Raw genomic sequence first — 13,941 nt, 5'->3', positions numbered from 1 at the left:
CTTGGGGACATATTTCCAAGGCAGTGAGTCCTATTATGAGACCTCCCTTTGTGTGGCTGCTATTCCACTGCAGTGCGGCCTTAATGTTGTGGACTTTACCAGAGCCTTTATCATTTGTACAAGCTTGGCTTTGGCAACTGGCATCATACAACCTCTCCTCTACCTCCACAGGGCTGGCAAACTCATCTGCTTTTGAGACTTTTAATTATCACTGACACTGTCAATAAACCTTCTCTATATGAATGTGTACCTGCATGCACATCATGTCGTAATGTAGTCTAGTTTTGAGTGATTTTGATTTATAGTTACATTTACATTACAAGGCAGAGATTTGCAGGATATGCACTGATATGTCAATTGAAAACTTTAATCATGTTTCTCTCCTCCTTTTGACTAAATAAGGAGAGAACGTCAGCAGAGTAATAACAATCAAAAAAAAGACAAAATGCAAGTAATGAAATATAAGGTGTCTAATTTGATTATGGGTCTGGATTTGTCATGGTCTTGCAGCTGGTGACCCCTGCCACAGATCATGTGTGACATGGAGGTATTTATGTGGAGCAGCAGAAGCAACACCGTACACCAACTCTCCATTCTTACAAAAAATAAGGTCAGAAACATACATTAGATAACAGTGTGAAAAAAAAAGTGTGCCTTAGGACAGTCTCATAGTTGTGTTCACTCATATGTGTTTGTTTGCATTTATGTGCATGTGATTTAAGCTACTCCAACAGGACTCAGGCCTTGAGGCAGCCTCACCACTGGCACATTGTTTTACTGGAAACAAACACAGGTGAGTCATCTGTCCACCAGGGGTCAGAGTTTCCCCTCTCTTTTAGTAGTATATGACAGGTAAATGACCATCATCAGTGTGTGTGTGTGTAAAACAAAATGCTTGACAGGAGCCTTATCAAGCAGTATTTAATGACTAATTGACTGATTATCAAAAACTGCCTATTGTTGTAATTAAATCCACCAATATCCATCCAGCAATGTATAATAATTGGTTTCACCTCAGTGTTACTTTCATTTATTAAATGTTAATTTAATTTATTTTATCGCGGTATTGCAACTTCTACCCAAGTGAAAGATCCCAATGTTTATTCAGGACAACTAAAAGTCCACAGTGATGTGTTTAGACAATCAAGTGTGTTCATGTTACATTATCAACAGTAACAAATCTGCAGTAAAACACCCTGTGGGACAAACATATTTTCATATACTGTACATTATGGTTAGATTGTTAATACCTTGCACCATTGTATATGCAGGACTTTACACTGTTGTACTGCTTTTGGCAGTTAGTTTTAACATCTCTATGTAGCTCTTCACTATCAGGACGTCCCAGTAAGTCAGTGACAAGCCTCCAGTTGATCCAAAATGCGTATTGACAGGGACTAGAGACATGTCTCCTTCTCCAAAGCCCTTAATTACTCCAGCTCCATCATTTCTTTAAGAGATTACATATTACGGTATCATCATATCCCAATACATCACTTTGACCTCTAAATACAGGCCTGCTTGTTGTCCCTAGAGTTTCCAAGAGTTGAAAAGGAGCCAGAGTCTTTCAGGCTCCTCTCCTGTGGAACCAGCTCCCAGTGTGGGTTTGGGAGGTAGACATCCTCTCTACATTAAGGGTTGGTCTTAAAACTTTCCTCTTTTGTAAAACTTAAAATTAGGATTCATAAACTTGGACCACAAGATGTTATTTGTGCTGCAAACAATTCCTGCTGTCATCATTAATAACATGTTTTTAAATGGACTTGATTGAAATCAAGTTGAGAGAACTGTGTTGTTTTTTTTAACACTCCCCCACAGATCGATGGTATATACTACTGTAGTTGTAGATGTATAATAGTTATAATGTTGTGGCTGATGTGGATTTATGCTTCCCTCCCAGTAATAATGCATGTCTGACATCAGGCACAGGCTCTTCTGTACGGAAGTTGTCAAGAGTGGAGTTCAGTTTATTGCTCATCACCATTTATCATACAGCAGCCACAAGGTCTGCCAATAAGGCAAAGACACAAAGACATTAGCTTGTCTTTAAAGATCCCCTCAATACAATCATGTTTCTCAAATTTGCCCCAAGATACACACCGAAGACGCCATCAATTAAAACAACTTGTGGAAAAATATTCATCATTATTTGTTTTGAATTTTGTCTGACATGTAGGAGCCATTGCATTAATGTCAGCTGCATTCACTTCTACATTATCTTCATCACCACACTATTGCTACAAATATACACACACCACTATGAATATAAATAAATTGTACAAAGTAGCTCTTCCATATTTATTATACATCCAACAATCCGTGATAATCAAAAGATTCAATTTATTTCATTAAAGGCTAGAACTGGATGTTTGGAGCTGATGCTTGTATTGATTTTAGTGAGCAAAAAATTTGGATATAAATATAAATTGTCTGATATTATTTAAATATATATTTATCTATGCATGCCTATACTCAATATATCGGTTGTAGGCCAATAAAATCAAGTGAGTGATTTACCAGTTGAACTGGTAAGGACTATATTTACAGAGCAATTTACGTTTATATTTCACTTCCAAAGGAGAGAAACTGCGACTGTCATCCATAGATAGTGTGACATCTTCAAAGTGTGCCCCCCTGTGGATGTTGTGTTAACTGCAGCTGTAGTCACAGGCGCGGCTGTGGTCGCTTCTCGAGCCTGTCCCACACAGGTGCCCACATTTCCGATCTTGTCCACAGCAGTCAGCTCTACATTCTGCGAACAGCAGGAGGCGCTGTAGGTAACCACTGTGACGTTCTCGCCCCCTGCCCCGGTCAATGCGCTGCTGTTGAGGGTACCGTTCCCTTTGCGGATGGTGATGCTCTCGATGCCAGTTCCGTTGACGCCGTCAGTGAAATTGGCGATGAATTCCCACTTTGAGGAAGAGCAGAGCGATGAAGCGGACGAACAGTCGGTTGATGTACTGACTTCCTGGCACACAGGGCGGGTAACATCTGTCACCTGGACAGTGGGTGAGATGAAGCAATGAGACAGGGGTTAGCCAAAATACAAATCATTTAGGAAGAGGCAAAGGACAAGATCAAAATTTGGGAAATTGATTTTAAAATCAGTGATTGTTAGGATAAACTTCAGCCTACTTCTTGTGAGCAAAAAAGCACCACAAAAAAATAGAAAAATAGTTGAATGGGGTAAAGTTTAATACAACATATCAATGAGAGATGTGTATATATAGATGATGAATGAGAAACTTTGAGAATATTAATAGCTCATCATGTGCGACAGAGGCTACCCAGCATCCTTTGATGTAGTTTCATATTTCATCATAATTTACCACAACCAATTTAACAATAATATATTCATTTTGAAAAATAGAACACACTTTGTGTACTGCTGAGCACCTCATTATCTTCCTCCCTTACCTTGGCAGTCACAGATAACCTGAGGACGGCGTAGTTAACGTCACTGGCAGCTGCGTTTTCGGCCTCGATGGTAAGGGTCACGTCCGTTCCCGACGCGGCGCTGGTCGGTACCGTCAGGGTTACCGTGCCGTTGGCTGTGCCTCCGCTTCCTGCCGCTACGGTGAGCGTGCTGGGTGAGGTGGAAGTATAGCTGCGGTCGTTGTTGGCTCGCACCGCGAACGTCCCCGTTGCAGAGTTGTTAACAACTCCGTTGGTGGTCGTGGCAACTGTGAAAGGGATGGAGATGGTGGAGCCCGGTTCCACGTTGGTGTTGTTGGCTTGGGCCTGGAAAAGTGAAGGAAGAGGAGGTTGGCATGTAAAACATAAACAATAAGTGATAAACATTTGGTTTTGTGTATGTTTATAGATGTTGATATGAACTCGGGGGCTGCACGGTGGTGTAGTGGTTAGCACTTTCGCCTCACAGCAAGAAGGTTCTGGGTTCGAGACCCGGTTCAAACCAACCAGGGCCTTTCTGTCTGGAGTTTGCATGTTCTCCCCGTGTATGCGTGGGTTCTCTCTGGGTTCTCCGGCTTCCTCCCACAGTCCAAAGACATGCAGAATGGGGTTAAGTTAATTGGAGCCTCTTAATTGACCGTAGGTGTGAATGTGAGAGTGAATGGTTGTCCGTCTCTGTATGTGGCCCTGTGATGGGCTGGCGACCTGTCCAGGGTGAACCCCGCCTCCCCCCATGACCCTTAAATGGACAATGCAGTAGACGATGGATGGATATGAACTTGGCAATAGAAAAGCCATTTTGACTCCATAACAGCAAAGAGCTGCTTCACTGAGGCAGAGAACAAGACGTGACCGTGCTCACAGTTACAGAAATGCCGGAGGTCTTCATCTGTGTGGAGGCCTGTCTCTGAAAAACGCTCGCTGTCGACCTGGAGGAGGAGCTGCTGTCCTCTCCTTTCAGACGAACCACAAAGTCACCTGCTGGGACCGCGCTGAATGTCACCAGGAAGTTACCACTTCCCAGCGACTGCGGGAGACAGAAAGAGACAAGGACGCTTTGTCACAGAAAAGACTGAAGCATGAGGAATGAACGTTTGAAATGAACGTCCCAATATCCTTTTTAAAATATTTTTCTTAAAATCTGTGAGAAATATTGAATGACAAATATTTGGGATTTTGTGGTAGCCCATTCATAACAAATATTGCCAGTCATCCAAAACCTATTCAAATTCAAATTTGACTTTTATAGTTAATGAAGAGATAAAGAATTTTTAAAAAGGCAAAAGGACATCAAAAAGTGAGAGACCGTTGAGAGTGTAAAGTTAATAAGTTTTTTCTTAAGACGCTTTTTCTTAATGATGATTTTCTAAAGTAAATACTTCTGACTTGCCTGTATTGATCCGTTGACCACCGTTGGCCCCGAGCTGTCAAACAGATTGACCTCTGTGACCTTTACTGTGTCACTTCCTGTCACGGACATCAAGAGGCTGGCATTTCCACCTGCAAGTTGTGACAATGCAGAGAGGAAAGTTAGTTGTGTTTTATTGTCACATGGACATTATGCGCACATATAAAGAAGAGTGAGAGGCTCTGACATAGTGATAGAGTTTGGCGGATGATCACTGTTTAAAAGTCGGATGCCGAGGACAATGAGGAAAGAGTCTAAATAGAAAATGTAAAGATGAAGGTGACAGTGATGGTCTGACCCGAAAGAGGACGTCCCTCCTTTAGACCGAAGTCTCCGTGGGCTCCTTTGTGCGCTTCCACAAGGTTATAGATGAAGTTCACCGAACTCTGACCTGATGTACACACACACATGCATCGAAAAGATTCACCAATGCAAACACAGCAGCAGACAAACACCTGTGAAATAAAAGCTTTCCAAAAATCTCACTAACTTGCAGGTGATCAATTTATCTGTACAAACCTCCTTGAACAAATATTACTGACCTGTGACCTTAACAGAATAGGGACTATTGGAGTTAACACGGATTTGCCATGATCCTGTTTGATTATCAGTGTTGAGGCTTAAGCGACGTAGGTTTCCTGCCGTAGTGGAAGATGCCAGAGGACCACTGGACTGACTGGAACTCTGCGATAAACCTGGAAGAGACAGAAACATGTTAAAAAGAAACAACACTTTCGGTGGTAGATGGAAAATTGAAAACTGGACATTAGCAATAGCGACACCTGTGGAGCTGGTGAGATCGAAGGTGAGAGATGAGGCTCCCGTGATGTATGCAGTCATGTTCATCAGTGAACCATCAACAGTAAATGTAAAATTATCAGGGCTTCCAGGATTCTTCACTACCTGAAAAACTGTCACCTCAAAGAGGAAGGAACAGAAAAGTTACATTTTTACACACATATTTGGCAGTGTCATCTGCATTCAGGTGGGAATCTCGGGTCCAGTGACTTACCACAGCGCTGGCTGTTGAATCCTGTATAACAGCTGTAGCTACAGAAAGGTCGGACTTGCTGACCTCAATGGCCTGACCTCCAGAAGTCCGGGCCAGGTCACGGTACAGCTGGGCATCTGATTGGCCCATTGCCCGTGAACTCCCACCCCTAGTGTTACTGCGGCGCCGTCGACTGGCCCGGACATCTGTCAACATGAAAGTAACCTTGATGTGTGGCGGGTAGAAAAAGAAAAAGAAGATATATTAGAACAACGCACATAAGTCCACAACTGCTTACACACTATTGTATTTTTATTTAATTTGTCCCTTTAATTAAATGAGTTGACATTTGAAGAGCGAGGATGATAAAGGTTGACTCCCATACCACAGACTTGGTGCTCTCGATGAGAGCGCTGATGGTGCTTTTCAGATGGGCATCTTTCGCTGGAGCATCAGTGAAGACAAAGATCTCGGAGGAGGGTGGAGCCGCAGTCAGGGCAAGCTGTCAGTCATACACAGTACAGGACAATCTGTTAGAGACCGTAAGACTAAAAATGATCCAGAATAAGGAAATAATTTACTTTAATTTGAAAGAATGACTTTGAAAGAATGAAAAAGATTTTCTGACTAACTGGAATAGTCGCATGACTTTGTGATGATAATGTGCTGTTGCTTTACAAAACAAACCAATGGTTCAAGGATAATTTGGTAGAATAACAGTAGAAAGGTGCTCATTGCATTGTCAGACACCTGCAGTCCAGACAGGCACAACTCTGGGATGTCTCCTCCTCCACTCGCAGACAGCTTGTTGATGTTGGCTTTAAATATATCGGCGTCAGTTGTCATGAGCAGAGGTCCAAATCCTGCACACGGGATAGATAATCGATTCCAATCACTCATTGAATTTATGATTTAGCTGTGACTACGAGGAGACACGGTTTACAGTGATGCATTCGTCAAATTCAGCAGCAGGCGTTGGAGAATATCCAGTTCTGGTAAAGTCTGCTCCACTAATAACTTCACTTCTCTGTAATGAACTACATTCACCTCCATGCGAGTTACAGTACCCACCTGGGTCATTGAAAGGTACCAATATGTAGGCAGAGGGCTCGTCCTGGGTTCCCCTCTTACTGTCGATGATGTCGAAGGAAACCCTCTTTGCCTCGGCGATGTCGTCGCTCATGCTGCCGGTGGTGTCGATGACGAAACACAGCGCCGAAGACTGCGAGAGGCCCATCAGTCTGAAGGAGCGGGAGAGGGAAAAAGCACAAGTGGTTTTTTTCTCTTTTCTCAGAGTTCATGTCTGAAAACAGCTGTAGAGAGATACAAGAGATGATTGAGCTGAATTTGATATTTGGGACATTTTATATATCACTCTCTCAGCGAACATAGCTCAGCAGCCGTCCTACTCTGGCCATGTCTGTACTCCTTTTGTTTAGGGTCATAAAATGACTCATACCGCAAGAAGTTTTTGTCTCCCACAGCTGCCTTGATGTCCTCCAGTAGTTCCATTGTGGCATTCACAGCCAAATCCGCCGCCGTGTGGTGAAGTGAGCCGTGACTAGACCCGACGTCATCCTTGCTGATGCCCCCCACTGGCTCCTGTTTGCTCGTCAGGTCGAACAAACCACCATGGCTGCATTTACCTAAGGGCAGAGGGAATTTTTTGGTGTTGCTCGGCTATGCTTACAAAATGCTTATCGTGGAACACGTATAACTGTACGTGTTCCCTTGAAGTTACCTGCAGGCTTTGCTGAGGAGAAGATGTTGAAGTAGCCCGAGGTGAGAAGCCCCTGCTGCAGCAGGTCGGGCAGAAGGTTGTCGGCACAGTTTCCTCCTGTACAGTTTCTACAGGTTGGAGTACTCGGGCCTGCAATACATTTTGTGCAATAAAAATAAGAGACAAAATGTAATAGCACGGGAGATTCATCTGCAAATTTACTAGAACACATTTCAAAGAAAACATAACCATTCAGTGACCAAATGATTAAATTATTTTGTTCTTACTCAAAGTAGAATGATATGTGGGGTAATTTCACATTGTGACTTTAAATCAGTGATGAATCATGTTTAAACTCTGAAATGGACAGTGCAGTGGGGATATTGAACGGTTGGCCGAGGTGTTGAAAGATTGTGTGTGCAAGGCTTTGCAAGTCACCGCAGGGTGAGTGTTTGTCATCGAGTTGCTGAGTTAGAGCTGACAACAGAATCCTACCTGCCAGATTCTCAAGAGGTTGGTCTGGTCTGATCAGCGTGCTGTAGGGAGCTTTGTTTCCCAACTCCACCCAGTTACTGTGGCTGTAGAAATCCTTAACATACAACAGATTATGAAACATTATTCGCAACGCCCCCATTAGTTAGTTTTTTGGGGGGAATATTCCAAAGTGTGATTTTTTCCTTCCAAAAACAACACACCCTGAAAAAAACTGATGAGAAAACAATCATCGACCTCACCTGTAGGGTGTGACACACCCGTCCGAGGGTCCATCTCCCTGCGACAAAGTTCTCCAGCTTCACACTGGCCTTGACAGCGGCCACGCCTCGGCAGCAGAACAGCAGGAAGAGAGTTAAGCTGCAGTAGTCAAGATGCAAAAAAATGTATGCCCTGCTCTAAACCCTGTGAAGCTGATGTGGAAATTTGGGTCTCATCATATGTAAGTGAAATGCTAATTTTCCCTAATTACCATGGTGCCTGGTATGTTTACCAATGAAAATGAAGGAGTCAAGTGCATTTGAGCTAATGAGGAACTGATCCACCCTTAAAAAGATGTGATGTGTAGAGGAAGTTTAACCAGTTACTGTACAATACTCCTTTCTGCCACCTGCTGGCTATGGTGCATATTTCAGAATTTAAAACGTTCCATATTTTCCACATATGACATCCAAGTTCGGTATTCGGGGCATTGCTGTCCGACCATTGTAACTAAAGGAATGGCGTGACAATAAGTTTACATTTTTGAATCTTTATTTTAACTTTCTAAACATTTTCAACATTGAGATTTTTAAGAAACAAACGTACCTGCTGTGATCACGTCCCGTCCTCCCTGGAAGGTCTCGTCATCAAAATGGTGCTCTTCACTCAGGGCAAACACCACGTCCACTTTTGCGTTGCTGAAGTACATATTGGCAATGGAAGTATGGTACAAGACACTGGAGAGGAGAGACGTGGAAGTGCCTGTGGAGGAACAGGCCCTTTGCACCTCGGAGGCCGACAGTCTGTCATCGATCTGCAGACAAAGAAATGAGAAATGACCAATCGTGTGATAGAGAATATAGGTTTCAAACAAAACACTGTACTCGCATGTTCCTTCCTCGAAACATGAAACTCCCCACAACTTCAGAGCAAGAGTGCAAATTATTGAGATACTGGAATATCAGTGGGGGGGGGGGGTTCAAAATACAGGAATTATGGATTTTTTTTTTTCAGTTCATTTCGGTTTGAGCTATGGAAACGTTGGCCCCGTGTCACAGAATATGGAATAGATGTTTGAACGCACCAGAGTGCTCCCAGTCTCTCTGTTTCAGTGTGCATGGCTTTGCAACTCACGGTCAGGCTGAAGTCTCGTCCCTCGGAGGCAGCAATATCTCGGCAGACCTCGGCCGTCTTTCTAAGGACCGCCCTTTGTGTGATGTCACGGTGAGTGGTGGAATTCCCATCAAATGAGAAGAGCGGTAAGAAGCAGTGGATGAGGCCTGGCAGCGAGAGGCCCACCGCCATCAGGAGCGTGACCGTCAGCCCGGCAGTCATGACGGAGGAAGAGGAGGGGGTGACCTTCAAGGAAGAAGAAATCTGGAGGCACACCGTCTGTTGTTTTTACTGCCTCACTGGATCTCAAGTTGGCACGAATCAACTGCAAAGAAATCGAGGAATGTTGGCACATTGGAATGTTTTATCTCTCCCACTGTGTGCAGTGAATTCCACAGTGGGTTGCCACAAGGAAGGGAAAGTGTGTGGTTAAGCAGGAGAGGTCGCTGGAAGTGAAGCAGGTGAAACGAGGCGGCGAGTGGCAAATGAAAACACCTGAGGGGCAAAATCAGCAGAGGAAGAAGGGCAGAGGGAAATCGTGACATCAAACTAACAGATGACAACATGGCTACAGCAGATCTTGATAATTTCGAAGAGAACACCATGTCACTGTAGGGTTTTTAAATGTTTGTAAGCGCTATAGTCTACATGATGAAATAAATCCAAGAACCAATCAGTCAATATATAATATGAAGGGCCAAATAATATGTTGAGCAGATAGCTGCAAATAATTTTGCATGAATATTTGGCCTAATTTGAAAGACTGTAAACTTTATAATTTGGAAAAAATTAAAAGATAAAGATAAAAATGCCAATATTACCACGAAGACATCTCATCTCATCGCACCAGCTTTAAATCAATTATCATTCTTACAAAATGTACAATAGGGGGAAGATTACTACACATACAGTTGAGAATATCAATTAATTAAATTTTGATCTTCTGTATATAATATAATTTTTGCATGCTCTTACCTTTGTGTGCCCTTCAGCAGTCTAGTCGTGTTCAGGTGTTGGCAATGCTTCCGTCTTATTGTGTCAGAATTCCATGTCTATATACCATGGGTAGAGAATGTTGTGCGTTTCCTGATGTATAATCTCTTCATGTTTTCAGTGTGTGTGCTGAGAGATAGTGAGCGCATGCTTTCATTCCTTCCTCTTATACTTTGTGTCCGTCTCGAATGATTGAACTGATGAAATGAGTACCACAATAGAGCTCCCACACCCCCATGATTCTTTTTTACTCATGTGGACATGTGTTTAAGTGAGAGCATGGGATACACCCTTTCTTTCTCTTTTTTTCTTCTTTTTCTTTTTTTTTTTTTTTTTTTTTACAGTTTCCAGGTAAAGGAATAGTTCAACATGTCTGTTTTTGTGGTGTACAATGGTCTCTAGTTGAAGCACAATGGTACCAAATGACAGGACTCTGGAAAACTCTGTGCACAGAGCATGTGACTGGTTGGTGTTTGCCGAAAACATAGTCACATCTTGCAACCTTCTAACCACAAATAGTTTTTTATTAAAAATTACAATTCTCTTGTGTACGGTTTCAACATATGAGAAACAGAGGATTAAATCGTGAGCTTGTTGGTACTTTTTTTACATTTAGAAAAATATATAGTTTACACATAGTTGTATCCCCCATCTTCCAGTCTTGGGGTTGGTGGGTAAAACCGCGCTGTTCCAACTATTCTTCATACACAGACATGTCTCCATCATAAACAGAAAAAAAGCTTTTTTCCCCCACAATGTTGAACAATCTTTTTTGCCAGGGCCCTCTTGGTATTTGAAACCAGAAGTAACCATACTCACAGCAGCGACGGGTGGAGAGCTCGTCCACTGCACGTCCACCGATAACCTGCGACCTGCACCTATTGGACGGTCCGAGCTGTCAATCACTGTGTTTCCAGCACTTCATTTTCAAAATGAACATCGTGCTGTTGAAGAAGAAAACTTGAAACTAGCGATCCAGACCATAAACTCCAGAAAATGTTTACTGACGGTAGAAAAATCAAGTGAGAGTAGTAAAATTATTTTCTCATAGCCTTCTTTAGAAACTGACCTATTTTTGCAACCAGAGGAGTCGCCCTCTGCTGGTCATTCCAGAGAATACAAGCTTCAGGCACTTTTGCATTGGCTTCACTTTACCGACCCGGTGACTACGTCCATTTTTATATACAGTCTATGGTTTGGACCGACTGAAGGACTTAACCAAAACGCCTGGATGAAACTATAGGGGAACAAACTCCCCAGACTAAACCCAGGGGATCTTTGTCATGTAATGATATTCATACATACAAGGCTGTTTTCATTAGACAAAATCAAACCAAAAAAACAGAAATCAGCCCACTCGGCCGTGTTTCCCTTTAGAATGGCTAATAGATCCAGCCAACAAAGTGCAAAAAGAGCAATTTGAGTCCACGGGGAAAAACACAATCATCGGAAGAATCAATTATTAAGCCCCAACAACCCGTCATCAATTAAGAGCAGTGATTAAACATATACTGTACAGAACTGATGTTTCGCTGTCATAACCACACAAGTCTGAGTAATGCAGAAATGATCTTTCCCCTCCTCTGGCCTCTCAAGGCACTCCCTTCTGATTTGAGGACGTGATCAGTAAACATGCGACTTTCCAGCAGCCTAAAGATCGCCTATTGGTACTAGGTTGAGTGCGTATGTGTCAGAGGAGATAGTAAAGCTGCTCACCGGCTTAGTCACCTTTATTTTCAGCAATGTGGGACTTGAGCATTTTAGGTCATAATGTCTTGAGGTGTTGCCACTGTGGATACTACACAGTAGCTCAAACGATAATCAATCAGGGAAATAAATGACATGGTTTTAGTCTACAAATGTGTCGTTTTCTTCTTAAGACAGTCAAGTTACTGTAAAGTGATTCGTGATCAGCTACAGTAAAATGGTAACGCTCTTCATGTGAATAATGCGGCACAATATGGCTTCATGACAAATTTACCTATTTGTGTAACCGCCCATATTTTGTCATATTTTCATTATATAACATTATCACATTATCACACACACACACACGCGTTTTTTGACACATTGTTTAAGCCATCTTCTGTATTTTTTATACAATCTTTCAAATTACTCTGATGATAAGTTTACATTTGGAAAAACAGAAAGACCACCCCACTGAAAGTTGGCAGCGTACTTTATACTACACTGTAAATGACAACGCAAAGTTACATCAAGTACAATAGTAGTCTGTCTCGTGATGGTACTAATCAGATTGGAATATGAAATCTCCAATCAAAGAACCAGGAGGAGTCCCACACACCACAAGGAGCTCGGCGGACCTGTGTGAGTGCACATAAGCACCTCTGGTGGGTTTGCGAGGATCTTGAGGTGCCCCAATGTCCGCCTCCAAAATCCTGCTCAGCAGCATATTTCGTGTTCAACGTCTGCTTGATTTATTTATTCAATGTGTGTGTGAGTCATCGTGCACAAAGTCAAACAACATAGTTCAGAAAACAATCGTTCCTCTGAGGAGCTGACACCCCTTCACCTCCTCGCTCCCTCAATAAGGTTGTTGACTCTTTAAGGGGGCCGCATTTTTCAACAGGGCCAGGCTACATCAACAGGTGGTTGTGAAATTTCAGAGAAAAATCTTTGTATCCAGATTATATTTACTAAGGCAACGGAGCTGTGGCTGCCCCGCGCGGTCGGCTGTGGGTTGACAGGCTGCTCTAAAGGAATGCCATGGCCCGCTCCATCACCCAGTCGTCCAGCCACCTCAGCACGTCTGAGATAAGCAGTGAGGGGGTTTCTGCACACATTTTCGTGAGTGGAGGGGTTGCGTGTGTACAGTGGGAAAATCGCTGCTTTAAGTAATAAAAGGAACTGTGACTAGCTGCTCTAGTTGCAGGGTCCTGGTACAGTGTCTGCTGGCTCGCCATCACACTGGCATGTTGTACTGCTGCACAATGGAGCAGATCGGGGGGGGGGGGTTTCCTACCGGGATGTTAAAATGTCGCTACGAGTCTTATGTCAAAAGGTTGATGAAAATGTTACTTCAATATATAAAAATACGTGAAGTGACTTGTGACTGTATGGGCACCTCGTGATGTAAGAATGATGAACGAACCAAATCAAACACTTCACAACACCCCTTTTGATTACCAATGCAATAACTCCTGTAATCATTTCTTCTGTTCCACTCCCTTTATACTGTCGTGAATTTCCACTGAGGCGGCCCAGCTCACACTTTGATGACCTGTGACCTACACCATACTCTGATTCACTGCAATCCTCCGTACACGCCTTGTGTTCAAAAATGTAACCTAACAGATCGTTAGCAGCGCTATGGTGACGTGTTGTTTACCTAAGAGGATGACCTACCATCACCACTTTGTAACTCACCTTCTTTCTTTTCTTAACAGATCCAGCCACCATACAGGATCTGCAAGTGCTACCACATGTTGAATCTCGTGTTGAATCTCACTTAGATACACACACAGCACAGCACAAGACAAAAGTGTCAAACTAAAAACTACAAATATATTTGCAGTTGTTTTTTTAAAGCATATATATATATATATATATATCTCTGTTTCACTCTGTTTAACAGTTTCAAATCCAACA

The 13,941-nt window shown here is 42.8% G+C and overlaps 1 protein-coding gene across 1 annotated transcript; it reads right to left on the bottom strand.

Annotated features, from left to right (window-relative positions):
* Positions 1-1,949: 1,949 nt before the first annotated feature.
* On the bottom strand, positions 1,950-10,510 carry vwa10.2 (von Willebrand factor A domain containing 10, tandem duplicate 2). Its single transcript, XM_035638421.2, has 18 exons — positions 10,315-10,510; positions 9,361-9,664; positions 8,833-9,040; positions 8,268-8,353; positions 8,029-8,122; positions 7,555-7,683; positions 7,273-7,459; positions 6,885-7,054; positions 6,564-6,676; positions 6,199-6,315; positions 5,835-6,038; positions 5,605-5,740; positions 5,365-5,517; positions 5,121-5,213; positions 4,805-4,914; positions 4,277-4,441; positions 3,418-3,741; positions 1,950-2,998 (listed from the first exon to the last, which is right to left on the bottom strand). Exons 2-18 carry the CDS (start codon positions 9,559-9,561, stop codon positions 2,567-2,569), a joined length of 2,922 nt encoding a protein of 973 aa, XP_035494314.2. The 5' UTR covers positions 9,562-9,664; positions 10,315-10,510; the 3' UTR covers positions 1,950-2,566.
* Between the last annotated feature and the right edge of the window lie 3,431 nt (positions 10,511-13,941).

Source organism: Scophthalmus maximus, chromosome 8, assembly GCF_022379125.1.
Source record: "Scophthalmus maximus strain ysfricsl-2021 chromosome 8, ASM2237912v1, whole genome shotgun sequence".
NCBI classification, from domain to species: Eukaryota; Metazoa; Chordata; class Actinopteri; order Pleuronectiformes; family Scophthalmidae; genus Scophthalmus; species Scophthalmus maximus.
Note: the sequence above shows the minus strand (reverse complement) of the source record. Positions and strands in the feature narration are given on the sequence as shown.

Bases quoted from the DNA above. Each gene is read 5' to 3' on its own strand.
- vwa10.2 (XM_035638421.2), bottom strand. From the start codon at position 9,561: ATGACTGCCGGGCTGACGGTCACGCTCCTGATGGCGGTGGGCCTCTCG. The intron at 4,442-4,804 runs GCAAGTCAGAAG...TGTCTCCCGCAG, and splicing joins TGGTCAACGGATCAATACAG to TCGCTGGGAAGTGGTAACTT. The intron at 3,742-4,276 runs GTGAGCACGGTC...TCACTTTTCCAG, and splicing joins CCTCCGGCATTTCTGTAACT to GCCCAAGCCAACAACACCAA.